Raw genomic sequence first — 26,359 nt, 5'->3', positions numbered from 1 at the left:
AAATGGTAGATTCTTTATGTCCACAAGCATACTAATGTGTACATTTGATTTAGTCATTTTTGATAATGGTGCAGTGAGTCTTAATGTCAGTTTGTCCTCATTTGTCATGGCCACTGACCGAACCGTGGTGCTCACTAAAATTCCAAATCGGGGAAGACGTTTGTGTGCCCCACCCAAGTTGTACTACTAGGTGTGATTTTGACTTGTCATTAAGTAATATTGATGAAAGTGTAACATTAATTTCTCGCCCCATCTAGCTTCATAGGAGGACAGTGCACACTGTATACATAATTCAACCGAAAAAGAAAGATGTTCTGAAACTATTGTTGAAACTGCTGGTACCATCAAAGTCTTATGTGGCTCTCTTTAAGGTAAGATGGGTTCGCTATCTTCACCTTTCATATTGTGTGTGCGTGGGGTGTGTCTAAACATCCTTTTAATACCAACAGAGAGTTCTGCTGAAAGCGGTCTTTGACCTTTCCAACTACATTGATAGAAGCCAGTTGACTGCATCTTTAGGCGGCTACCTGGTTTACTGTCATCGGAGTTGGGTTTCCTTTGTCAAGGTTTGTTTCTTACAATCAAATACACGGACTGTTGTCATTTCATCCTGTGGTATTTTGCTTATTGGTCAAGTGTAAAGTTATGCCAGCTGTAAAAAGCTTGTGTCCATTCATTGGCATGTAATCTCACCACAATTCTCCTGAGGTTTCTTTCAAAGAATTCCATTGACTACTAGCGCCACAACTCGTTCTGTAAAATAATCACACTGGACTTTTCTCATGATTAATCTTAGGCAGTACATGACTAGTCATGTCGTGCGTGTAATGTGATCTTCTTAAAAGGACAGTCTTGTTTGCCACAGCGAGCTTTGGCAGTAGATGGTCTTAGGATCAGTCATAACTCCACTAATAGTTTTAATACACGGCAGCATTGTCCTCCTTTCCCCGTCAGGGGTCAAAGGATGACCTCACTGACTCCTGTCCTCTGCTTTTGATTTGTTTCCTGTCTTAAGGATGAAATGAATAAGAGAGCGGGAGAACTCTGCTTCCAACCCAAGCTATTTTCTTATTTCTTCCACTAGTGAACATCTGTGGTAGATTCAGTTAATGAATCTATCTGGAGAGATGAGTGTGCAGTTAGTGACTCAACTGTGTCATCTGTGGGTAGAGATTTTTCATTTGCGAATCCATTCATGAGTTTCAGTGATGTGGCCCCTGACCCATTGTTACCTTGGTGAAGCTTGCGCAATTGCAGAGTGCAATCAGTGGACCTCATTACCAAGTGAAAGGCGGCCTCCTCTAACCATTTGATCATATTCACTCATGTTTGACTGGGTATTCACCCATGTTGACTATTCATTAGTACTGATGAGTGCAGTCTGTTTTGAGATGCTATAATGTTTTCTGTTACAATGTTGTGCTGTTACACTAACTAAATGGACATTCTTTGTAGATTGAGTAGGTGAGCAAACTTTGTTGTAGATTTTGGTTGTCTTTGCCTATTGGTTGGTGGTTGTACAACTTGTGACAAGCATGTGAATAATGCTTTTTTGATGCAAAAGGATTTACTTTATTGTTTTTTTCGTTCTACTTCATCTCACCCTCATTATCCTTCTAACTAGCTTCTTGGACTGTTTATGTAGGAGATAGATGGCTTTGTTCAGGAGTTTCTCTCGGTGGTCCAGAGGCTCCCGTCCTCCATCTCCACCCTGCAGACCCTCTCCAGACAGCCTGTCCCCTCTGCCTTCACTGAGCTGAAGGCCTTCTGTTACACCAACGAGGCCAAGTTCCATATGCTTCGGCGGTAAGAGACTCCGTTTTCACCATTGGACTCTCATTCAGTTGGACATAACAAATGCCTACTTTGGGTAGTACATGTGTAAGCCGAGTTGCTCTACACATAAAGCTGCTGTACATATGCACACTTTCTAAGTGTTTTTAATGGCTTAAGTTACCTGCCTAAAGTTGCAACGCCTTTTGAAGGATTTCCTTGACTATTTCCTTGAATCTATGGACTCTTGTGCCCCTGCAAAGGCTGAGTGACTGCATATGTACATATTATGTACAGAGGACATGTTGAACTCTACTATCCTTGTGGTGTGTAGGGAGCTGGGGTTGGATGAGCTGCTAAGGCACTGTGAGTGTGTGGTGGAGAAGATGCGCCACCCCGAGAAGAACTCGTGCTATCAGGCCATGGTTGGGACAGCCCTCTTCACCAACACAGCCTTCGACATGCTGCAGAACTACAGCAGGTACTTTACTGTGCGGTAGGCACGGACACTGCATTTTATTTGTTTTTGAAGTATAGACTTGCATATTTGACACCGAATGACTTTCTATCTAGACAAATCTGTCAATGGATAGATATTATGCAAGTAATGTACACAGAACTGTTCTATTTCAAGGTTCATAGTATTCTGCTACATTGAGTCTTTTCCCCAGGTTGAAGGTATCTTATTGTTGTCTTTGTTGACAGGATAACTGTGGCTGTGGAAAAAATTGAGTTGCTGTGGCAACAGGCCTTTTCCAAGGCCCACCTCCAGCTACAGGTCTTCCAGCTGCGTAATGAGGCACAGCAGGTTTGTTATAATGCATAACAACAACAATTACTCTAAAATGTTGTTAATTAGGGCACAAAACAAAAAACATTTTAAAATGCTTTGCAACTGAAAACAAAAATTGGTCTTTTGTCTAGGCCTTTCCTGTTTGTCATTCTTCCATTTGGTGCCTAATGAACATGACCCAGTTGTCTTGCCTTTTTCCATTTTCAGAGGCTTATTTAAATGTTTAATTATTTTGCTTTATTTACCTCACTTACAGTTAACAGAACAGATTAAAAGCCTTCAGAAAGAGAAGCTTCAGCCTTACAGAATAGAGATCTCTAAAGATGCCAGAAGGGCTGAGATGTTAACGTCAGAATTCGAGGCATCGATCTATACCCCTGCCATGGTAAATCTAGGCTACTCTGATATTTTTCTTTTAAGATTGGGTCATTGCCGTATTCGAGCTGCTGTATGGATCCTTAATGACACAGCGGTGGTTTGTCCTCCGTCTTGTCAGGCCCTGGTTCGCTGTTCTGAAGATGTGATCCACACATTAGCTGAGGTTCTGCCTCCTGGTGATGTCCAGACCAGGGAAGAGTGGGTGCAGGATCTGGACAGACTGAAGGAGAACTTCCACGCTGCTGTAGAGCTCCCTCATCAGACCCTCCGAGCAGTCTCTGACTTCTACCACTACTACAGAAAGGTAGTTGTTCACATTTACATTTAAGTCATTTAGCAGACGCTCTTATCCAGAGGGACTTACAAATTGGTGAATTCACCTTCTGACATCCAGTGGAACAGCCACTTTACAATAGTGCATCTAAATCATTTAAGGGGGGGTGAGAAGGATTATTTATCCTATCCTAGGTATTCCTTGAAGAGGTGGGGTTTCAGGTGTCTCCGGAAGGTGGTGATTGACTCCGCTGTCCTGGCGTCGTGAGGGGGTTTGTTCCACCATTGGGGGCCAGAGCAGCGAACAGTTTTGACTGGGCTGAGCGGGAACTGTACTTCCTCAGTGGTAGGGAGGCGAGCAGGCCAGAGGTGGATGAACGCAGTGCCCTTGTTTGGGTGTAGGGCCTGATCAGAGCCTGGAGGTACTGCGGTGCCGTTCCCCTCACAGCTCCGTAGGCAAGCACCATGGTCTTGTAGCGGATGCGAGCTTCAACTGGAAGCCAGTGGAGAGCGGAGGAGCGGGGTGACGTGAGAGAACTTGGGAAGGTTGAACACCAGACGTGCTGCGGCGTTCTGGATGAGTTGTAGGGGTTTAATGGCACAGGCAGGGAGCCCAGCCAACAGCGAGTTGCAGTAATCCAGACGGGAGATGACAAGTGCCTGGATTAGGACCTGCGCCGCTTCCTGTGTGAGGCAGGGTCGTATTCTGCGGATGTTGTAGAGCATGAACCTACAGGAACGGGCCACCGCCATGATGTTGGTTGAGAACGACAGGGTGTTGTCCAGGATCACGCCAAGGTTCTTAGCGCTCTGGGAGGAGGACACAATGGAGTTGTCAACCGTGATGGCGAGATCATGGAACGGGCAGTCCTTCCCCGGGAGGAAGAGCAGCTCCGTCTTGCCGAGGTTCAGCTTGAGGTGGTGATCCGTCATCCACACTGATATGTCTGCCAGACATGCAGAGGTGCGATTCGCCACCTGGTCATCAGAAGGGGGAAAGGAGAAGATTAATTGTGTGTCGTCTGCGTAGCAATGATAGGAGAGACCATGTGAGGTTATGACAGAGCCAAGTGACTTGGTGTATAGCGAGAATAGGAGAGGGCCTAGAACAGAGCCCTGGGAGACACCAGTGGTGAGAGCGCGTGGCGAGGAGACAGATTCTCGCCACGCCACCTGGTAGGAGCGACCTGTCAGGTAGGACGCAATCCAAGCGTGGGCCGCGCCGGAGATGCCCAACTCGGAGAGGGTGGAGAGGAGGATCTGATGGTTCACAGTATCGAAGGCAGCCGATAGGTCTAGAAGGATGAGAGCAGAGGAGAGAGAGTTAGCTTTAGCAGTGCGGAGCGCCTCCGTGATACAGAGAAGAGCAGTCTCAGTTGAATGACTAGTCTTGAAACCTGACTGATTTGGATCAAGAAGGTCATTCTGAGAGAGATAGCGGGAGAGCTGGCCAAGGACGGCACGTTCAAGAGTTTTGGAGAGAAAAGAAAGAAGGGATACTGGTCTGTAGTTGTTGACATCGGAGGGATCGAGTGTAGGTTTTTTCAGAAGGGGTGCAACTCTCGCTCTCTTGAAGACGGAAGGGACGTAGCCAGCGGTCAGGGATGAGTTGATGAGCGAGGTGAGGTAAGGGAGAAGGTCTTCGGAAATGGTCTGGAGAAGAGAGGAGGGGATAGGGTCAAGCGGGCAGGTTGTTGGGCGGCCGGCCGTCACAAGAAGTGAGATTTCATCTGGAGAGAGAGGGGAGAAAGAGGTCAGAGCACAAGGTAGGGCAGTGTGAGCAGAACCAGCGTTGTCGTTTGACTTAGCAAACGAGGATCGGATGTCGTCGACCTTCTTTTCAAAATGGTTGACGAAGTCATCTGCAGAGAGGGAGGGGGGAGGAGGATTCAGGAGGGAGGAGAAGGTGGCAAAGAGCTTCCTAGGGTTAGAGGCAGATGCTTGGAATTTAGAGTGGTAGAAAGTGGCTTTAGCAGCAGAGACAGAGGAGGAAAATGTAGAGAGGAGGGAGTGAAAGGATGCCAGGTCCGCAGGGAGGCGAGTTTTCCTCCATTTCCGCTCGGCTGCCCGGAGCACTGTTCTGTGAGCTCGCAATGAGTCGTCGAGCCACGGAGCGGGAGGGGAGGACCGAGCCGGCCTGGAGGATAGGGGACATAGAGAGTCAAAGGATGCAGAAAGGGAAGAGAGGAGGGTTGAGGAGGCAGAATCAGGAGATAGGTTGGAGAAGGTATGAGCAGAGGGAAGAGATGATAGGATGGAAGAGGAGAGAGTAGCGGGGGAGAGAGAGCGAAGGTTGGGACGGCGCGATACCATCCGAGTAGGGGCAGTGTGGGAAGTGTTGGATGAGAGGGAAAAGGATACAAGGTAGTGGTCGGAGACTTGGAGGGGAGTTGCAATGAGGTTAGTGGAAGAACAGCATCTAGTAAAGATGAGGTCGAGCGTATTGCCTGCCTTGTGAGTAGGGGGGGGAAGGTGAGAGGGTGAGGTCAAAAGAGGAGAGGAGTGGAAAGGAGGCAGAGAGGAATGAGTCAAAGGTAGACGTGGGGAGGTTAAAGTCGCCCAGGACTGTGAGAGGTGAGCCGTCCTCAGGAAAGGAGCTTATCAAGGCATCAAGCTCATTGATGAACTCTCCGAGGGAACCTGGAGGGCGATAAATGATAAGGATGTTAAGCTTGAAAGGGCTGGTAACTGTGACAGCATGGAATTCAAAGGAGGCGATAGACAGATGGGTAAGGGGAGAAAGAGAGAATGACCACTTGGGAGAGATGAGGATCCCGGTGCCACCACCCCGCTGACCAGAAGCTCTCGGGGTGTGCGAGAACACGTGGGCGGACGAAGAGAGAGCAGTAGGAGTAGCAGTTTTATCTGTGGTGATCCATGTTTCCGTCAGTGCCAAGAAGTCGAGGGACTGGAGGGAGGCATAGGCTGAGATGAACTCTGCCTTGTTGGCCGCAGATCGGCAGTTCCAGAGGCTACCGGAGACCTGGAACTCCACGTGGGTCGTGCGCGCTGGGACCACCAGATTAGGGTGGCCGCGGCCACGCGGTGTGGAGCGTTTGTATGGTCTGTGCAGAGAGGAGAGAACAGGGATAGATAGAGACATAGTTGACAGGCTACAGAAGAGGCTACGCTAATGCAAAGGAGATTGGAATGACAAGTGGACTACACGTCTCGAATGTTCAGAAAGTTAAGCTTACGTAGCAAGAATCTTATTGACTAAAATGATTGAAATGATACAGTACTGCTGGAGTAGGCTAGCTGGCAGTGGCTGCGTTGTTGACACTACACCAATCACTACACTAATCAAGTCGTTCCGTCGAGTGTAATAGTTTCTACAGTGCTGCTATTTGGGGGCTAGCTGGCTAGCTAGCAGTATTGATTGCGTTACGTTACGTTAAAAGAACGACAATAGCTGGCTAGCTAAACCTAGAAAATCGCTCTAGACTACACAATTGTCTTAGATACAAAGACGGCTATGTAGCTAGCTAGCTACGATCAAACAAATCAAACCGTTGTACTGTAATGAAGTGAATTGAAAATGTGATACTACCTGTGGAGCGAAGCGGAATGTTGACCGGGTAGTTGAAGTTCTATTCGGTAGAGGTTGGCTAGCTGGCTAGCTAACCTCGGTAAATTAAAATAATCACTCTAAGTCTACACACTCTAAACTACACAATTATCTTGGATACGAAGACAGCAAAGACAACTATGTAGCTAGCTAACACTACACTAATCGAGTCGTTCAGTTGAGTGTAATAGTTTCTACAGTGCTGTTGGACGGTGGGCGTTAGCTAGCTGCTGGGCAGATAGCAGTGTAGACTACGTTAGGACGACGAAATACGATAATTACGCAATTATCTTTGATACAAAGACGGCTATGTAGCTAGCTAAGAAGAAGTTGCTAAGATTAGACAAATCAAACCGTTGTACTATAATGAAATGTAATGAAAATGTAATGAAAAGTTATACTACCTGCGAACCGAAGTGTAGATGCGACCGCTCGCTCCAACCCGCTCGCTCCAACCCTTTCACTAAGGTCTTATGATACCTGATTGTGCATGCGTGTGGTGATGTAATTGAAATAGACTACAATTAGAAATTCTTGAAATGACAACATTTTACATGTTTAGCTCCTGTGATGTGCATGTGGTTTGTGTTGTGGTTAGACATTGTCAATTTAATCTGACGTCATGAACTCAATTTATTTCATCTCAACAGGCCAATAGTTGGTACAACATAGTCCTGTGTGAGAACTTTCTCCAAGACCTTCTGTGGGGTGTGAACTATGACCCCCTCCCCAGGCGGCGCCACCTGCTGGAGAAGCATGGCCCTGTCCCTGTGTGGAGGCAGGCAGTCTGTGACTTCCTGAGAAACAACCCCTCCCCGGACATGGAGGAGCTGGTCCAGCTTGCTCACCTGGCCAACGTCATCCCTGACGCCCACCTACAGCAGACTGGCAAACGGCTATCACAAAGGTGAGAAACTACTGTTTCATAATACTGTTTTCAAATCAAATGTTATTTGTCACATACACATGGTTAGCAGATGTTAATGTGAGTGTAGCGAAATGCTTGTGCTTCTAGTTCCGACAATGCAGTAATAACCAACAAGTAATCTAACTAACAATTCCTAAACTACTGTCTTATACACAGTGTAAGGGGATAAAGAATATGTACATAAGGATATATGAATGAGTGATGGTACAGAGCAGCATAGGCAAGATACAGTAGATGGTATCGAGTACAGTATATACATATGAGATGAGTATGAGATGAGTATGAGATGAGTATGTAAACAAAGTGGCATAGTTAAAGTGGCTAGTGATTACATGTATTACATAAGGATGCAGTCGATGATATAGAGTACAGTATATACGTATGCATTGTTTAAAGTGGCTAGTGATATATTTACCTCATTTCCCATCAATTCCCATTATTAAAGTGGCTGGAGTTGAGTCAGTGTCAGTGTGTTGGCAGCAGCCACTCAATGTTAGTGGTGGCTGTTTAACAGTCTGATGGCCTTGAGATAGAAGCTGTTTTTCAGTCTCTCGGTCCCAGCTTTGATGCACCTGTACTGACCTCGCCTTCTGGATGATAGCGGGGTGAACAGGCAGTGGCTCGGGTGGTTGATGTCCTTGATGATCTTTATGGCCTTCCTGTAACATCGGGTGGTGTAGGTGTCCTGGAGGGCAGGTAGTTTGCCCCCGGTGATGCGTTGTGCAGACCTCACTACCCTCTGGAGAGCCTTACGGTTGAGGGCGGAGCAGTTGCCGTACCAGGCGGTGATACAGCCCGCCAGGATGCTCTCGATTGTGCATCTGTAGAAGTTTGTGAGTGCTTTTGGTGACAAGCCAAATTTTTCAGCCTCCTGAGGTTGAAGAGGCGCTGCTGCGCCTTCTTCACGATGCTGTCTGTGTGAGTGGACCAATTCAGTTTGTCTGTGATGTGTATGCCGAGGAACTTAAAACTTGCTACTCTCTCCACTACTGTTCCATCGATGTGGATAGGGGGGTGTTCCCTCTGCTGTTTCCTGAAGTCCACAATCATCTCCTTAGTTTTGTTGACGTTGAGTGTGAGGTTATTTTCCTGACACCGCACTCCGTGGGCCCTCACCTCCTCCCTGTAGGCCGTCTCGTCGTTGTTGGTAATCAAGCCTACCACTGTTGTGTCGTTCGCAAACTTGATGATTGAGTTGGAGGCGTGCGTGGCCACGCAGTCGTGGGTGAACAGGGAGTACAGGAGAGGGCTCAGAACGCACCCTTGTGGGGCCCCAGTGTTGAGCATCAGCGGGGGGGAGATGTTGTTACCTACCCTCACCACCTGGGGGCGGCCCGTCAGGAAGTCCAGTACCCAGTTGCACAGGGCGGGGTCGAGACCCAGGGTCTCGAGCTTGATGACGAGCTTGGAGGGTACTATGGTGTTGAATGCCGAGCTGTAGTCGAACAGCATTCTCACATAGGTATTCCTCTTGTCCAGATGGGTTAGGGCAGTGTGCAGTGTGGTTGAGATTGCATCGTCTGTGGACCTATTTGAGCGGTAAGCAAATTGGAGTGGGTCTAGGGTGTCAGGTAGGGTGGAGGTGATATGGTCCTTGACTAGTCTCTCAAAGCACTTCATGATGACGGAAGTGAGTGCTACGGGGCGGTAGTTGTTTAGCTCAGTTACCTTAGCTTTCTTGGGAACAGGAACAATGGTGGCCCTCTTGAAGCATGTGGGAACAGCAGACTGGTATAGGGATTGATTGAATATGTCCGTAAACACACCAGCCAGCTGGTCTGCGCATGCTCTGAGGGCGCGGCTGGGGATGCCGTCTGGGCCTGCAGCCTTGCGAGGGTTAACACGTTTAAATGTTTTACTCACCTCGGCTGCAGTGAAGGAGAGACCGCATTTTTCCGTTGCAGGCAGTGTCAGTGGCACTGTATTGTCCTCAAAGCGGAAAAAAGTTATTTAGTCTGCCTGGGAGCAAGACATCCTGGTCCGTGACTGGGCTGGATTTCTTCCTGTAGTCCGTGATTGACTGTAGACCCTGCCACATGCCTCTTGTGTCTGAGCCGTTGAATTGGGATTCTACTTTGTCTCTGTACTGACGCTTAGCTTGTTTGATAGCCTTACGGAGGGAATAGCTGCATTGTTTGTATTCAGTCATGTTACCAGACACCTTGCCCTGATTGAAAGCAGTGGTTCGCGCTTTCAGTTTCACGCGAATGCTGCCATCAATCCAAGGTTTCTGGTTAGGGAATGTTTTAATCGTTGCTATGGGAACGACATCTTCAACGCACCTTCTAATGAACTCGCACACCGAATCAGCGTATTCGTCAATGTTGTTATCTGACGCAATACGAAACATGTCCCAGTCCACGTGATGGAAGCAGTCTTGGAGTGTGGAGTCAGCTTGGTCGGACCAGCGTTGGACAGACCTCAGCGTGGGAGCTTCTTTTTTTTAGCTTTTGTCTGTAGGCAGGTATCAGCAAAATGGAGTCGTGGTCAGCTTTTCCGAAAGGGGGGCGGGGCAGGGCCTTATATGCGTCGCGTAAGTTAGAGTAACAGTGATCCAAGGTTTTTCCGCCCCTGGTTGCGCAATCGATATGCTGATAAAATTTGTTTGTTCTTGTTTTCAGATTGTTTTCAGATTAGCCTTGTTAAAATCCCCAACAACAATGAATGCAGCCTCCGGATAAATGGTTTCCAGTTTGCAAAGAGTTAAATAAAGTTCGTTCAGAGCCATCGATGTGTCTGCTTGGGGGGGGATATATACGGCTGTGATTATAATCGAAGAGAATTCTCTTGTTAGATAATGCGGTCTACATTTGATTGTGAGGAATTCTAAATCAGGTGAACAGAAGGATTTGAGTTCCTGTATGTTTCTTTCATCGCACCATGCCTCATTAGCCATAAGGCATACACCCCCACCCCTCTTCTTACCAGAAAGGTGTTTGTTTCTGTCGGCGCGATGTGTGGAGAAACCCGCTGGCTGCACCGCATCGGATAGCGTCTCTCCAGTGAGCCATGTTTCCGTGAAGCACAGAACGTTAGTCTCTGATGTCCCTCTGGAATGCTACCCTTGCTCGGATTTCATCAACCTTGTTGTCAAGAGACTGGACATTGGCAAGAAGAATGCTAGGAAGTGGGGCACGATGTGCCCGTCTCCGTAGTCTGACCAGAAGACCGCTACGTTTCCCTCTTTTTCTGAGTAGTTTTTTTGGGTCGCTGCATGCGATCCATTCCGTTGTCCTGTTTTTAAGGCAGAACACAGGATCCGCGTCGCGAAAAACATATTCTTGGTCGTACTGATGGTGAGTTGACGCTGATCTTATATACAGTAGTTCTTCTCGACTGTATGTAATGAAACCTAAGATGACCTGGGGTACTAATGTAAGAAATAACACGTAAAAAAACAAAACTGCATAGTTTCCTAGTAACACGAAGCGAGGCGGCCATCTCTGTCGGTGCTGGAAGTTAAAGGGCTGTGTTTTATACCACAGTGCGATTTGAAATGCTTTAGGAGGGTATTAACTACAGACTTCCGTAGGTACACTACTCAAAAAAATAAAGGGAACACTATAATAAAACATCCTAGATCTGAATGAATGAAATATTATTCTTAAATACTTTTTTCTTTACATATAGTTGAATGTGCTGACAACAAAATCACACAAATTATCAATGGAAATCAAATTTATCAACCCATGGAGGTCTGGATTTGGAGTCACACTCAAAATTAAAGTAGAAAACCACACTACAGGCCGATCCAACTTTGATATAACGTCCTTAAAACAAGTCAAAATGAGGCTCAGTAGTGTGTGTGTGTGGCCTCCACGTGCCTGTATAACCTCACTACAACGCCTGGGCATGCTCCTGATGAGGTCGCGGATGGTCTCCTGAGGGATCTCCTCCCATACCTGGACTAAAGCATCCGCCAACTCCTGGACAGTCTGTGGTGCAACGTGGCGTTGGTGGATGGAGCGAGACATGATGTGCTCAATTGGATTCAGGTGTGGGGAACGGGCGGGCCAGTCCATAGCATCAATGCCTTCCTCTTGCAGGAACTGCTGACACACTCCAGCCACATGAGGTCTAGCATTGTCTTGCATTAGGAGGAACCCAAGGCCAACCACACCAGCATATGGTCTCACAAGGGGTCTGAGGATTTCATCTCGGTACCTAATGGCAGTCAGACTACCTCTGGCGAGCACATGGAGGGCTGTGCGGCCCCAACCAAAGAAATGCCATCCCACACCATGATCCACCGCCAAACCGGTCATGCTGGAGGATGTCGCAGGCAGCAGAACGTTCTCCACGGCGTCTCCAGACTGTCACGTCTGTCACATGAAAGCAGGTTCACACTGAGCACATCTGTGAAGAGCACAGGGCGCCAGTGGCAAATTTTCCAATCTTGGTGTTCTCTGGCAAATGAAAAACGTCCTGCACGGTGTTGGGCTGTAAGCACAATCCCCACCTGTGGACGTCGGGCCCTCATACCACCCTCATGGAGTCTGTTTCTGACCGTTTGAGCAGACACATGCACATTTGTGGCCTGCTGGAGGTCATTTTGCAGGGCTCTGGCAGTGCTCCTCATTGCACAAAGGCGGAGGTAGCGGTCCTGCTGCTGGGTTGTTGCCCTCCTACGGCCTCTTCCACGTCTCCTGATGTACTGGACTGTCTCCTGGTAGTGCCTCCATGCTCTGGACACTTCGCTGACAGACACAGCACACCTTCTTGCCACAGCTCGCATTGATGTATGAGCTGCACTACCGGAGCCACTTGTGTGGGTTGTAGACTCCGTCTCATGCTACCACTAGAGTGAAAGCACCGCCAGCATGCAAAAGTGACCAAAACATCAGCCAGGAAGCATCAGCCAGGAAGCTTCTCAGGAACTGAGAAGTGGTCTGTGGTCCCCACCTGCAGAACCACTCCTTTATTGGGGGTGTCTTGCTAATTGCCTAATTTCCACCTGTTGTCTTCCATTTGCACAACAGCATGTGAAATTTATTGTCAATTAGTGTTGCTTCTTAAAGGGACAGTTTGATTTCACAGAAGTGTGATTGACTGACTTGGAGTTACATTGTGTTGTTTAAGTGTTCCCTTTTATTTTTTGAGCAGTGTATTTGATCTAGTGACTTATAACTGTTTTTGCTTTGACCCTGGCGCTTTCTTTCTTTCAGATGCATGAATCTGTGTAAACTTCTGACCTGTCCAGGTGTAGTACCTATCAACGACCTCCAGTCAGCGCTGCAGTGGCAGTATGAGTTTCTGAGAGCCAGCCACAGGGAAGGACCTAGGCCACACACTAACCTTGCTGTAGGCAGAGTACCTGAGGCCAGTCTCAACATTCCAGATGTGACGCTTAGTCACAGTGGAACCTCTGGTTCCAGATCTGACTGCCACACTAAGGACAACATGCACAGCCACGGCTCTCTCTCCAACCTCAAGCACCATCAGGCCCCTCTGGGTACGTCTCCCTCCAGTGCCGTCTCTGGGGCTGTGTCTGCTGTGGGGAAGCCTCCCTCCCTCAGCTCCTTTGACTCTGGCTTTGATGGAGCAGGAAGTGGCCACATGGAGACAGGAGCTGGGCGAGAGGGATGGGAGGGGCCGTCCAGGGTACCAGGCACCAGGGACTCCATCAGGCCCATCACCAGGCAGCCCAAGATCCATGAGGAGAACATCTCCAGCGTGTCTGATGTTGAGGAGCGCAGGGAGGATTTTGACTTTGGCTCCATGGGCAGCACCTCAAGGGCCAGCATTCAGATCATCCCAAAGATAACTGTGGACTCGATGCATTTTGAGATCAAGCTGAAGCGTTCGGCTACCCTGCCCCATAATCCATGGCTCAGTCTGCCTGTGGAAGACCTTGAGAACTCCTACACGGTCACCATCACTCAGAACCCATCACAGTCACCACAGTTGCGGGATGTTAAGAACCCAAACCCTTCAGAGTACTACCACCACAGTGACCAATTATCCAACTGGTCCAGAGACCAGCCCACACAGACGGAGGTACAAACCAACCCTCAGAGCAGAGGGGCACAGCCCAGCGACCGTATCCTACAGGCACAGGACAGCTTTGACTCGGAACTGAGTGCCATTCGGGATCCCCTTTCAAGCACCATCACAGATGCAAGAGATGGGCCCAACTACACTGCAGAGAGCAGCCCCACTCTCCTCTGGGATACGTATGACTTTCACAACCCCAAACAGGACAGCGGTGAAAGGTAATGACACATTATGCTCTTGTCTCCTGACATGGTCCTCATAGGTGCCCATTGTGCCTAGTTAGTAAACTATGAAAGCCAAAGCACTCATCTTGTTGCTGTTTGATGTTTGCAGGATAACCAGCTCCATGACTGAAGTCTCGTTAAATGACTGGGACCTGAAGGAGCAGGAGGGTCTCAGGAAGGTAGAGGAGATCTTGGACCGGGCAGCTGGAATACTAGAGGCATGTTGGTACAAATGTTAAATGGTTTGTCTTCATTGCCGATGCAATAAATGGTTTGGCTCCTCAGATTTGCACATTACTGAGATTGTTAAGTGACCTTAACCTAGGGTTGTGAAATTCCAGGAAAGTTCAATAAATTTCCTGGTGTTCCAGAAATCCCGGATGGAGGATTCCCAGAATCAGGAGGGAATAAGCAGGAAATCATAATTCTCAACCAGGATTTCTTGAAATCCAGGCAATTTGATTTCCTGGAATTTTGCAGCCCTCCCTAAACCATGGCGTAGGCCAATAGCTTGCATTTGTAAACACTTCTCTAACTTTGTTTTTTTTTTACAGGAGGAAGAGAATGTGATGGTACAGGAGCAGATATTGGCTGTCCTTCTGAAGACTGAGAGCACGAGCAAACCGTGGGAATCATGGGGCAGTGAGGTGCAGGTAGGTGTGGTAGGTCATAATATAAATGTGTACCTCTAGGTCAGATGTGGATCATGGAACCATTTAAGCTGGTGAACTATGAACAACATAGACCACTGTCCATACATTACAAATTGGATTCTAGAAATTAGTTTTTATATTTTCGCATTAACTAAATGCACTTGTCAACAAGAGATTTGTAAGAAAGTATTGTTTTTACAAGATTGAAAATATATTTAATTTAATACAAGCTAAGTTTATTTTGTTTGGCAGACTTTAAATCGTACTAGATAATCAGCTGATGGGAATCTCCACTTTTGTTTCTGTTATTAATAATAACAATGTTTTTGTTTTCTAGATGTCCTCCAGTGACCTTAAGGCACATGGTGTCCTGGGCCTTGATGACAGTCTTGCCTCTGCAGACACTGACAACCAGAGTGAATGCAGGTCACCAGAGGCAACTAGTGAAACTGTGGCCTCAGAACACAGCATGGGCCACAATGGCCGGCTGACTGAGACTGAGTTGACTGGTCTGATGTGCCCTCAAAGCAGCAGGGGAGAGTTGCTGAAGGAGCTGAGAGGACTGCATGTTCTGGATGAGCTTATCATGGAGGAGAACCTCAAGATCCACCAGCTTCGACGGGCTGAGAAGCAGTGCCTTGATGAAAAGCCCACTCAATCTGTGGTTTCCCGAAGTACGAGCAAGGAGAGGCAGGAGTTTCTATTAGAACTAGCAAGGGAGAAAAGGGAAGTGGAGGGGATGGAAAATAGCCTAGACAAAGAGATAACAAAAGAATGTCAACTCAAGAGGATGAGCAGGAACAGAAAAGTAGTGAAATGCTCAGTAATGGAAAGGACTTCTAAACTTAACTTGGAGGACCGTGCACTCTGTGATAATCTTATATCAGACAATAGGAGCCAACACCACAAAGTGAAGCACTTGCCATCCTTACCCCAACACTCCATAAACCTGGATCCTAATGAATCCCTCAGTATTACTGCAACCCCATGTCCAGATTATGCCAAAACCCCTGTATCACAAACATGTGTTCAAAGTGTAAATGGTCATTCCCCACATGTTGACGTTAATATATCCGGCTGTGGTGATGCCATGGTAGTTGACACCCCCAGCTACTGTGATCTTACTGAGCACAATTCACAAGTTTTAACTCTACCACAAATCACTTCTGATCCCAATGACTCTATTGAAGAGGTTGGATTCCAAAGCCATGAGGGTACAGAGAAAGATGTAAGATCTGGGGAAGCCTTTCAAAGTTGCACACCAGAGACTACCTCCTTTATATGTGAAATGTGCCCTGAACATGGAGCATTTGACCCAGGGGCTAATGCCAACACCCCTGTGCCTAAACCAAGAAAGGCATCTGTTCCTGTGAATGATAAAGGTCAAGAACTCAAAATTCCAACCAAACCCATATATAGAACCCTCTGCCCTGATAGTGATTCTGACCCTAACCCTAGGCTCACACCGCAAGTTGCGCTCAATACTCACCTGAAGCCTAAAGAGCGAAACCTCAAACCTACAAACAGTTCTCCTAATCCTGTTCTGAGTCCGGATGTGAATAAACACAGAAGTGACAACAATGACAAACCCTTCGCTGATCAACAGGTATCCTTATGTAATGACCCTTTGGAGTTCCATGAACAGTCAACACTAGGCGGCTGCTCTATGGGATCAACATTAACGCTTGTTGACTCTGACTGTGTTCAGATAGAAATCCACTGCTCCCAGAAATCTGAGGATGTGTTAACACATTTGGGGTCTAATTCTGAAGAGCAATCTCATATGTCTGCTGAGGTAACATCTGGATCATGTGAACCAAGTGGAGCTGATGAGTGGAGAGAAGTAGATGTCCCTGATGGGTTTCAGAGGTGTGGTACTGCCAGGAGATCACCTGTCAATCAACCCAATCACCACATCCCCACCAGAGACGTAAGGCTTTAGTTAGACGTCCACATTATTCACCATAGACCTGATTATTATACTTTATCTTTCGGGAAAATGTGAATTGTTAGGTTTTATTTTTTTTTTTAGATGACCAATTTCAAGACCCCTATTGTGCTGGACACAGGGTCTGGTTTGATGAAAGCAGGGTTTGCCGATCAGGACCTCCCGAATACGATATTCCCAAATATCATTGGGCTGCCAAAATACGAGGTAAGGCAACAGCCAAGTATGTGGCATCTATACACTTGGGCTGTGTTGTTTTTCATCAAGTTACGGTCGTATTGGCCACAATGTCTTTCCCTATGTGCAGACTTTCTTTATAATTTGCCATCAGGAAATAATGAATGGCTACTTGGAACGGGAGACCTATATTGGACATGAGGCTCAACATATGAGAGGAGTCCTGGCACTGAAGTATCCCATGAAGAACGGAATTATACGCAACTGGGATGAAATGGAAAAGGTTGGTGATGTATTGTTGACCTTATTTTTATCCAATATTCTGTATGTGCTTTAGTGGTGTGTTTGGGAGTACTGATGAAGCCATAGTATCAGACTGTGGTGGTTTTGACCTCACTGCTCAATTGATTGGTTTCAGATTTGGCACCACACATTCCAGCAGTTGCATGTGGAACCAGACGATCACCCTGTCCTACTGACCGAGGCAGCCATGAACCCACTGGCGATCCGTCAGCGCATGGTGGAACTCATGTTTGAGTGCTTCAATGTTCCTCTCACCTACGTGGCCATGCAGGCAGTGCTGGCACTTTATGCAGCAGGGAGAACCACAGGTAAAACGAGCACGATTATATACAAATATGTCTAGTCAGTTAACATATTTAAGGCAGTTGTATCCCAGAGTAGAGGACAGTATGCTTTCAAAGACCTGTTTAAAGCTAGAATATAAGACTGGTTACTATACATCTACTATTTGGTTGAATAATTTTGAATATGGCAGATACTCAATTGATTATCTGTTTCTCCTACTAGGTGTAGTGTTTGACTCTGGGGATGGAGTGAGCCATAGTGTGCCAGTGTTTGAGGGATACTGTTTACCACACGCAGTGCAGCGCTGCACCTTGGCTGGCCATGATGTTACAATGCACCTTAAAAAGGTATTTGAGATTAACGCATAATTATCTGTATGTATTTGGGACAGGGATTTGGTCTAAAACAATAGTTCAAATGATGATCACTTGAAAACAATGTCCATTGCCTGTATTGTGTGCCACTGTCCTGTGTACCAGCTTCTGCAGGAGCAGGGGTTCTGCATGCGCACTTCTGCCGAGATGGAGATTGTGAGGGAGATGAAGGAGAAATGCTGCCGGGTGTCCCAGGACTATGAATCTGAGCTAACCTGTGGAGGGTCGGCCAGCAATGCGATGAATTACACCATGCCTGATGGCCAGGTCGTTCACCTCAGCACAGAGCGGTTCAGGTAACCATCTAACAGGGCCACTGTATCCTCACTCTGAAGACTAAACACTCACCCTAATGAGTTTGGATAATTAAGTGTTCTGCTTTGTCTGAGGTAATTGAGACTAAGAACTGTGAAAAAAGTGTTTCCCTTTGCAAACAGTGCCATTTATTGTTCAGTTTTGATTATGGTGCTACCAAGTAAGCTTTTGGATAGCCACCAAGGGTTGGCTAAGATCTGTTAATCGGTGGCGTCTTCCATCCACAGGGCTCCTGAGATTCTGTTTAAGCCAGAGCTGATTGGACGAGACCATTACGGGATGCACGAGAGTATTTTCAAGTCTATCCTTAGTTCAGACATTGACCTCCGGCGGAGTTTTTTGGGGAACATTGTCCTTTCAGGTACATAGTTTATGTTTTATTAGTTGCTGAATACTTGTCCACTCATCTGCCAATGTCTGAATGTATTTATTTCCCCTGTGAAGGTGGAAATACCCTGTTGGCTGGCCTGCCTGAGCGGCTTCAGAGTGAAATTAGAACCATGGTGCCTACAGACTTGGGGGAGTGTGTGCGGGTGACAAGCCCTAAGGACAGAGATTTCTCTGTATGGAGTGGAGGTGCAGTGCTGGCCAACTTGTCTTCCTTTGCCTCTGCTTGGATCAGCCAAGAGGAATACGAGGAATATGGCCCCCAGATTGTTTTCAGGAAGTGCTTCTGAGCTGGACTCGCCTGAAATGTATGGGTGCAAGTTCTTACACATGTGCAATAGAGTATAGTGCCTAGTTTCTATGTCTGTGTTTTTTAAACCTTTTTTTATCGTTTTCAATTGTTGTTTTTGTACTACGTTTTTCATTACTGATGTTTTGCACTGACACTTCCAACGATTTGGTACTTTGAGTGTGATATAAAATTTTCTACTGTTGTCGGATCAGACAATACTTGAATGTTCCGTTTTATGCTTACTGTGGCAGAAATCCTGTCAAAGGAAGATTAACTTACTTTCTAGCAGCTATAGTGCTTGTCATGAATCCCCTGATCAGGATCTGGCCTTATGTAAAGAAAGGTGACTGATTCTCCTCTGAATGACTCCTAAAAAAGAGTAACTGGGATCGGTGTGCCTCTTGAAATATTAGGGTGTTTTCTACCCTTTTCTCCACCTTTTATATTTTATTTTTAGGAATATGACAAGGCACTTGAACCAGGTATTTTGGTGATGGTAGGGAAACCGATCTGTTTTATTTAAGGGCCCATTTTGAGCAATCTTTTCAGTTTCTGAGGAGTTACTACGACAATGCCACTGCTCTAGCAAGGTCAATGACCAGAACTGTATGTAATGCCCCCAATTTGAGTATAGTTTCTCAGTTCATTTTCCTATATTAAGATGAGCTTTCTAAAGTTAATCTTGAAATTGTCTGTAAATATTTCTGTTTTAAATTGGCTTTCTAAAGTTGTCTTGGAATAACTTAACCTAACATGTCCACGTTACATTTTCTGTGTCCACTTGGTGAGATACTGTAGTTTTCCCTCCAAGACTTGTAGCTCAATCAATGCAGGTGAAGAGTTTAGTATGTTGATGCCACCATGCCTGAATGGTAGACTGACTGTTCATTTTACTTATCCATTTGAGTTTTCCTTCTGTCTTGAGTCTGCACTTAGTGTTGATTAGGGTATGTTTCATGTACCAAGTATAAGGCCTATATTGCGCAAGTCCTGAATTTAGTGTCATTATTCAGCTGTATACAATCACTGTTTATTGTGCATTGATCCTTAACATACATTTTTGTTTGATTTGGCCCTTGATTCAATGTACTAACAACCTCTATTCTTGACTGGTATGATTTGTTTGTTCACATTTATTTATTTTCATATTTGACTTTACATGTTTGTTCACAATATATTGACTTTTTTGACTTATTAATATTGAGTGATCTTTCAACTTTTATGAATGGGTCATATCTGACTTAAATGCATGGTTTTTCTAACTATTTTGACAGCAAATACCTGAACTTGATGAGAATGTTGACTTTTGTTTCATTGAGGCTACCTGTTAGCCATGTTGGCTATGCCCTTACCATTTTTTTGCTTTCTTTGACTTCCTATGGATACTATGGACAAGCAATTGGCCTTATTAGTTAACTTATTTTGATCAACCCCATTGTATTTACAGTAGACTTACTAGTATCTAGTGTGACTCACTCATTACATAGCTGCCCTTTGATTTTGGCACGATTTTTGCTTGTTCTCTTCAATGTGTTTTTAGAACTGCCATGTTTTTCTGCTCTAAAGAAGTGGGGTTGCCATGTGATCTTAATCACAGGTCTTTTTAAATGGAGGTCTGAAGTGTTCCCTGTGGGAAATGGAAAGGCCCTAAGAGGGCTTAAATTTGGAGAGGGATGAATAGTCGGCTCATTTGTTAGTTCTTGGTGGTCAGAGGTAGAATTGAAGTCCCAGCCTCGTTTTTTGATGGTATATTCCATGCTCGAGTCTTGCTATGATTTACTTAAACCAAGTTGTATGTCAGGTCTTTTTTTTTTTAGAATAAATATTTTTTATTTATTTGACTGTTGCATTTCTCCATTACATCCTCCATAAAAAATACCTGCAAAGTAATAACACTGAGTTACTGAAGATTCACCAGTCAGATGTGCATTACAAACATACCACTGTTACATCCTGTGGCAGTGTTTCATTTGTGTCCATGGCAACCGACGGGGAACTCGGAGGACGCGGTGGGGAATTTGCATGATCTCCGTAGCTTGAAACATGTCTCGTGCTCAAGCAGAAAGTGTGATAAAAAACATAATTCGCGAAATCGCCCAAGAATGTGCCGGAAAAGGGCATGCTGTGTCGGAAACATTAGTGGCTTTCATGGTAGGTACCTGGCTTACTAATTAGGAACGTAGCAAGCGTTCGGTAACTAGCCGTGTGTGGTAATGTGTCGGTGTTTTACGTTGTCTAATCAATGATTTTTCTATTAGGTAAAAGCTGTTGTGTTGGACCCACGAAATCTATTTAACGTTGATCGGACTCTTACCAAGCAAGATGTTAGGAAACTTGTGGAAGTAAGTGCATTTAATTATAACTAAGACCCTGTGTCCGGTTTGGCTGGTAGCATGCCTGAGATCTTTGCGCAATGGGCTCGACGTCTGTTATTCCTTTGCAGTTGTGTGTGGACAAACTCATGGACCAGGGGAGCCCTTCCCTTGACACAATTAAGATGCAAGTCTACTTCGACATGAATTACACATCTCGACGTAAGTGGTTGCTTTAAAATGCTCAAAGAATGCATTAACTTATTATGTATAAGGCGTACTAACTAAACCCTAGCTGTTGGGACATGTGTAACGTCTAAGGGCATGGGATACTGGTATTGTACCCATTCATCAGTTTAGCTTCAAAGGTCTTGTTTTGTGTCCCAGGTGAGTTCATTGAGGAGCACCAGCGGGTACTACAGTCAAGGCTAGTCCCAGTGAGTCGAGAAATCACTGACAGCAGAGTGAAAACACGTGAGGATCTGGAGGGCCTTTACCGTAAGATCGTCAGCTATGTTCTGCTGCGCTCGGGCCTGGGCTCTTCCACAGACATCACCACAGTGCGAGAGGCTACAGGTAATCGTAAGGACTATTGTATTGTAATTTGTACCACAATTTAAGGATCACTATTCACAAAGATGGGAAAGGAAATGGTCAATTGTAATTACTGTCCATCGAAGTGAGTTTTTACAATGTGGGAATCATCACATTTTCCAGCATTGATCAGTTTGTTTCTATTTTGCTCACAACTGACTGTGTGTGTGGTTTTGCAGCTGCCTTACAGAGCGTCTTTCCCCAGTCAGAGCTGGGGACCTTCCTGTCCCTCATCAAGAAGGACAAGGAGCAACAGCTCAATGACCTCAGCATGATTGTGACTGGCATCCGTCTCTTCAACAAAGATAGCAGGAAAGGAGGAGAGGGCATAGACGACTGTAAGTTCCAAAACATCACATATATATATTTTGATAGACCTTGATAACTGAAACAATTTCTCAGAGCTCCAAATGTGTGTTTCAATTTTGTCCACGACTTCCATATAGTGCCAGCTATTCTGAATGAAGCCATTCCATCCACCAGTAAAGACATTGAATGGGAGCTGGAGCTTTCTCAGAGTTTGGCCTGGCAGTACACATCCTGGCTGGAGAGGCTCCTGGACCCTGAGGTTGAGACCAGAGAATGTATTGTTCCCCTGGACATGCTTAAACAGGCTCTCTATAATGTACGACAACATGAAGCCTTTCTCAAAGTTATTTTGGTGAGTTAGCTAGAAGGTGATGGGCGTCATGACTTCAAGTCAGTACATGAAATTGTCCCTATGAGCAGTTCTTCAAGAGTATTGATTTGCATAATAATTTTACCCATATTCTGATTAAATTCCTCACCAGGCAGATGTCATTCTATGTGCAAAGCAAGTTGAAACCCTACAGACTGAACTAGCGACACGTATGAAGCTTTTGAGGGTCACTGTACATTCAAAGACTGCAGTACCCACTGCACAGGTTTTTGTAAGTACAGTATCTTGCACATATATATTTGAGCTGTTTTGTTATGGGGCGGTTTCCCGGACACAGATTACACCTAGTCCTAGACTCAAAAGCTTACTCGATAGATCATCTCCATTAGAAAGTGCTTTTTAGTCCAGGACTAGGATTAACCTGTGTCTGGAAAAAGGGCCTTTCAATGTCTAATCCTCAACTCGTGTACTATGTATCCTCTTCCAGCCCCATTTCACAGCTCTGGCAAAGTTCTGGTCAGGTCTTCAAGATGAGATGGTGCTGTTGAGCATCCTGAGTAACATAATGGAGAACCTGCAGCCCTTCCTGGCTGCTCAGTCCCGGCTCTTCCCTGATGGTCAGTTGGAGGACATACTGGGGTTGGAGATCAAGAAGTACGAGCAGAGAATGAAGGAGTCTTCAGGTAAGTACTCTGTGTGCATCCCAAATGGTATACTATTTCCTATGGGGCCTAGTATAAAGTTGTGCACTACATAGGGAATAGGATACTATTTAGGACATTGACTGTGGTGGTATAAACACAGGCTATCACAGTAAAGCACTGCATTTCCTACAGCTCTATCATTAGCTAATGATTTTACATGTTTCATTTGTAGTAGATAAATTGTTTTGTTTGTTATTCACCTTGTCAGAAAACCGTATTGGCCCCTATGAGATCAAAACACAAGAGTGGCTCTTGCCTGAGACAACAGCCAACTTTGACAAATTACCACTGCAGTACAATGGAATTTGTGGTTATACACTTGTGAAGAAGGATGGGCTTTTACTGCCAGGTATGTGGAGTTTTGGATGTGGCAATTGTATACGTTGTTGTACAACTAATGTTCATTCCCCCCCTTATTGAAAATATTCACCAGAATTGATGTAATATGCCAACTTGTCTTCATCTAACTGAACATTCCAATGCTGCATATAAAATAAGACTGTTGTTTCAGGCAACCCAAGCATAGGAGTCCTGAAACATAGGGAGAAATACTATGTTTTCAGCTCCAAGGAGGCAGCTTTAAGATTTGGATCCAAGCCAGATGAGTACATTGCCCATGTGGCAGAGAAAGCAAAGCAGTCCCCTGAGCTTATCCAGCTCCTCCAACTCCACCAACAGTTTGCCTGTGTCACTCCATATCCTGAGGTACAGTGCCTTCGGAAAGTATTCAGACCCCCTGACTTTTTCCCACATTTTGTTACTTTACAGCCTTATTCTAAAATGGATTACATAAAATCCTTAGCAATCTACCTACACACACTATCCCATAATGACAAAGCAAAAACAGGTTTTTAGAAAAGTTAGCAAATCTATAAAAAATAGAAAACATATATCATACATAATTATTCAGACACTTTGCTTTGAGACTCAAAATTGAGCTCAGGTGCGTGCTGTTTCCATTGATCATCCTTGAGATGTTTCTACAACTTCATTGGAGTCCACCTGTGGTAAATTCAATTGATTGGACATGATTTGAAAGGCACACATCTGTATGTAAGGCCCCACAGTTGACAGTGCATGTCAGAGCAAAAACTAAGCCATGGGGTTGAAGGAATTGTCCGTAGAGCTCCGAGACAGGATTGTGTTGAGGCACAGATCTGGGGAAGCGTACCAAAACATTTCTGTAGCATTGAAGGTCCCCAAGAACATAGTTGCCTCAATCATTCTTAAATGGAAGAAGTTTGGAACCACCTAGACTCTTCCTAAAACTGTCCGCCCAGCCAAACCGACCAATCGGGGGAGAAGGGCCTTGGTCAGGGAGGTGACTAAGAACCCGATGGTCACTCTGACAGAGCTCCAGAGTTCCTCTGTGGAGATGGGAGAACCTTCCAGAAGGGCAACCATCAATGCAGCACTCCACCAATCAGGCCTTAATGGTAGAGTGGCCAGACGGAAGCCACTCCTCAGTACATGACAGCTCGCTTAGAGTTTGCCAAAAGGAACGTAAAGACTCAGACCATGAGAAACCAGATTGGCCTGAATACCAAGCGTCACGTCTGGTGGAAACCTGGCACCATCCCTACAGTCAAGCATGGTGGTGGCAGCATCATGCTGTGGGGATGTTTTTCAGCGGCAGGGACTGGGAGGCTAGTCAGGATCGAGGCAAAGATGAACGGTGCAAAGTACAGAGAGATCCTTGAGGAAAACCTGCTCCAGAGCATTTGGGACCTCAGACTGTGGCGACGGTTCACCTTCCAACAGGACAATGACCCTAAGCACACAGCCAAGGCAACACAGGAGTGGTTTCGGGCCAATTCTCTGTGGCCCTGCCAGAGCCCGGACTTGAACCTGATCGAACATCTCTGGAGAGACCTGAAAATAGCTGTGCAGTAACGCTCCCTATCCAACCTCACAGAGCTTGAGGATCTGCAGAGAAGAATGGGAGAAACTCTCCAAATACAGGTGTTTAAAGCTTGTGTTGTTATACTCAAGAAGACGTAAGGCTGTAATTGCTGACATAGGTGCTTCAACAAAGTACTGTAAAGGGGCTGAATACTTATGTAAATGTGATTTTATATATATATTTAAATAAATAAACAAACATTTCTAAATCTGTTTTTGCTTTGTCATTATGGAGTATTGTGTGTAGATTGATGTGGGGGGAAAAAAACGATTTAATCAATTTTAGAATAAGGATGTAACTTAACAAAATGTGGAAGAAGTCAAGGGATCTGAGTACTTTCCGAAGGTACTGTATGTTCACTAACAGTCATAATTCTTCCATAGCATCTTCAGAACTTGCAGTAATATTTTTTTACCCACTGTTCACTTAAATTTTTGTCTCTGTAGATGCAGTCAGGGGAGAGATTGCTGGTAAAACCCATTACAAAGTGTGACAGCAGCACTCAGACAGACACTCATTTGTTGGAGACCAACATTGTGAAGTCATATGAGTGGAATGAGTGGGAGCTGAGGAGAAAAGCAATCAAATTGGTATGTGATTTTAATTGACTCGAGTGTACTGTTTCATTTTATCAGTGGTAGGTTTCCATAGTCTTCTTGCATGGATCTTTTTTATTCAAAAAGGTTCACTTTTATGTCCTGCCTTTGGCAATGGGTATGTTGTTTCTTCAGGCCAATCTTCGTAGTAAAGTGACCCACTCAATGCAGACTAATCTAAGTCACATGAGGAGGGATAACGTCACCCAAACCTACCACCTCGCAGATGTTGCATGCCAGAGCAAGAGGGATGGCAATAGCAATGTCCCCAAGCCTCAGGTTTACCTGGCTGGTCTTCGAGGAGGGAAAACCAAGACTACACATATGAACAAAACAAACTTGACCAGATCAGTAAGTGAATAACTGTCTATCTTCAAGCAATAAAGATAACTTTGATGGAAGTGCCAGTCTATTTGTTTTTAAAAATGCTTTGACATTGTCCTAGGGTTGTTAATGCCCACAGAAAATTGTTGTATGCCAGTAAAAGAAACATGTCATAATGTTTGAACTGAGGAAGGATAACATAGTGGGTTACACTTTGTCAAAACAGTGTCTGCCAAAACTGTCCACATGCCTGCTCCTACAGTCAGTTATGTGCACAAGACACACAGCCTGTCATAGGCCAAGTTCGAGGGGCATGACCTCCGGTGGCACGGCAAACTCCGACTTGAAAACAAATGCACCCAAAACACCCCGCTCCTCATTACATCCTGGGAGAAGGTTGCAGGAGCTGTCATTAGCTAGCACATTCAGTGACAAACTAGTATCCAGCTGCAGCTCTGGATGTCTTAATTGCATCAGTATGCTTTGACTCATTCAGTATTATATATTACGGTTGAATGCTTTAGTATTGCATGTCATGTTTGATTACATTAGGCTGCCAATGGAATAGTGGTCGTACAATATGAATTATAGGACGTACAGTATCTTACATAATGTTTGCAC

General features: G+C 45.5%; 3 protein-coding genes across 3 annotated transcripts; all 3 read left to right on the top strand.

Annotated features, from left to right (window-relative positions):
* The first annotated feature begins 354 nt into the window (after positions 1-354).
* On the top strand, positions 355-14,501 carry LOC135505640 (uncharacterized). Its single transcript, XM_064924690.1, has 11 exons — positions 355-371; positions 452-566; positions 1,646-1,806; positions 2,108-2,254; positions 2,479-2,581; positions 2,823-2,951; positions 3,063-3,248; positions 7,436-7,692; positions 12,879-13,925; positions 14,041-14,157; positions 14,486-14,501. The coding sequence occupies exons 1-11, from the start codon at positions 355-357 to the stop codon at positions 14,499-14,501; spliced, it is 2,295 nt and encodes a 764-aa protein (XP_064780762.1).
* LOC135506077 (POTE ankyrin domain family member F-like) lies at positions 14,487-20,501 on the top strand. The gene is made up of 9 exons (XM_064925469.1): positions 14,487-14,584; positions 14,922-16,514; positions 16,617-16,739; positions 16,864-16,992; positions 17,128-17,320; positions 17,520-17,644; positions 17,777-17,967; positions 18,214-18,347; positions 18,431-20,501. Exons 1-9 carry the CDS (start codon positions 14,501-14,503, stop codon positions 18,661-18,663), a joined length of 2,805 nt encoding a protein of 934 aa, XP_064781541.1. The 5' UTR covers positions 14,487-14,500; the 3' UTR covers positions 18,664-20,501.
* A 156-nt stretch (positions 20,502-20,657) lies between these two features.
* Positions 20,658-25,794, top strand: LOC135505581 (cilia- and flagella-associated protein 206-like). Its single transcript, XM_064924650.1, has 12 exons — positions 20,658-20,816; positions 20,924-21,007; positions 21,109-21,199; positions 21,365-21,553; positions 21,751-21,909; positions 22,018-22,232; positions 22,363-22,482; positions 22,699-22,894; positions 23,124-23,264; positions 23,427-23,620; positions 25,265-25,408; positions 25,550-25,794. The coding sequence occupies exons 1-12, from the start codon at positions 20,709-20,711 to the stop codon at positions 25,775-25,777; spliced, it is 1,869 nt and encodes a 622-aa protein (XP_064780722.1). The 5' UTR covers positions 20,658-20,708; the 3' UTR covers positions 25,778-25,794.
* The last annotated feature ends 565 nt before the right edge of the window (positions 25,795-26,359 follow it).

The sequence above is a fragment of the Oncorhynchus masou genome, chromosome 19, assembly GCF_036934945.1.
Source record: "Oncorhynchus masou masou isolate Uvic2021 chromosome 19, UVic_Omas_1.1, whole genome shotgun sequence".
NCBI lineage: Eukaryota > Metazoa > Chordata > Actinopteri > Salmoniformes > Salmonidae > Oncorhynchus > Oncorhynchus masou.
The sequence above is the reverse complement of the archived record's forward strand: the minus strand, read 5'-3'. Positions and strand labels throughout refer to the sequence as shown.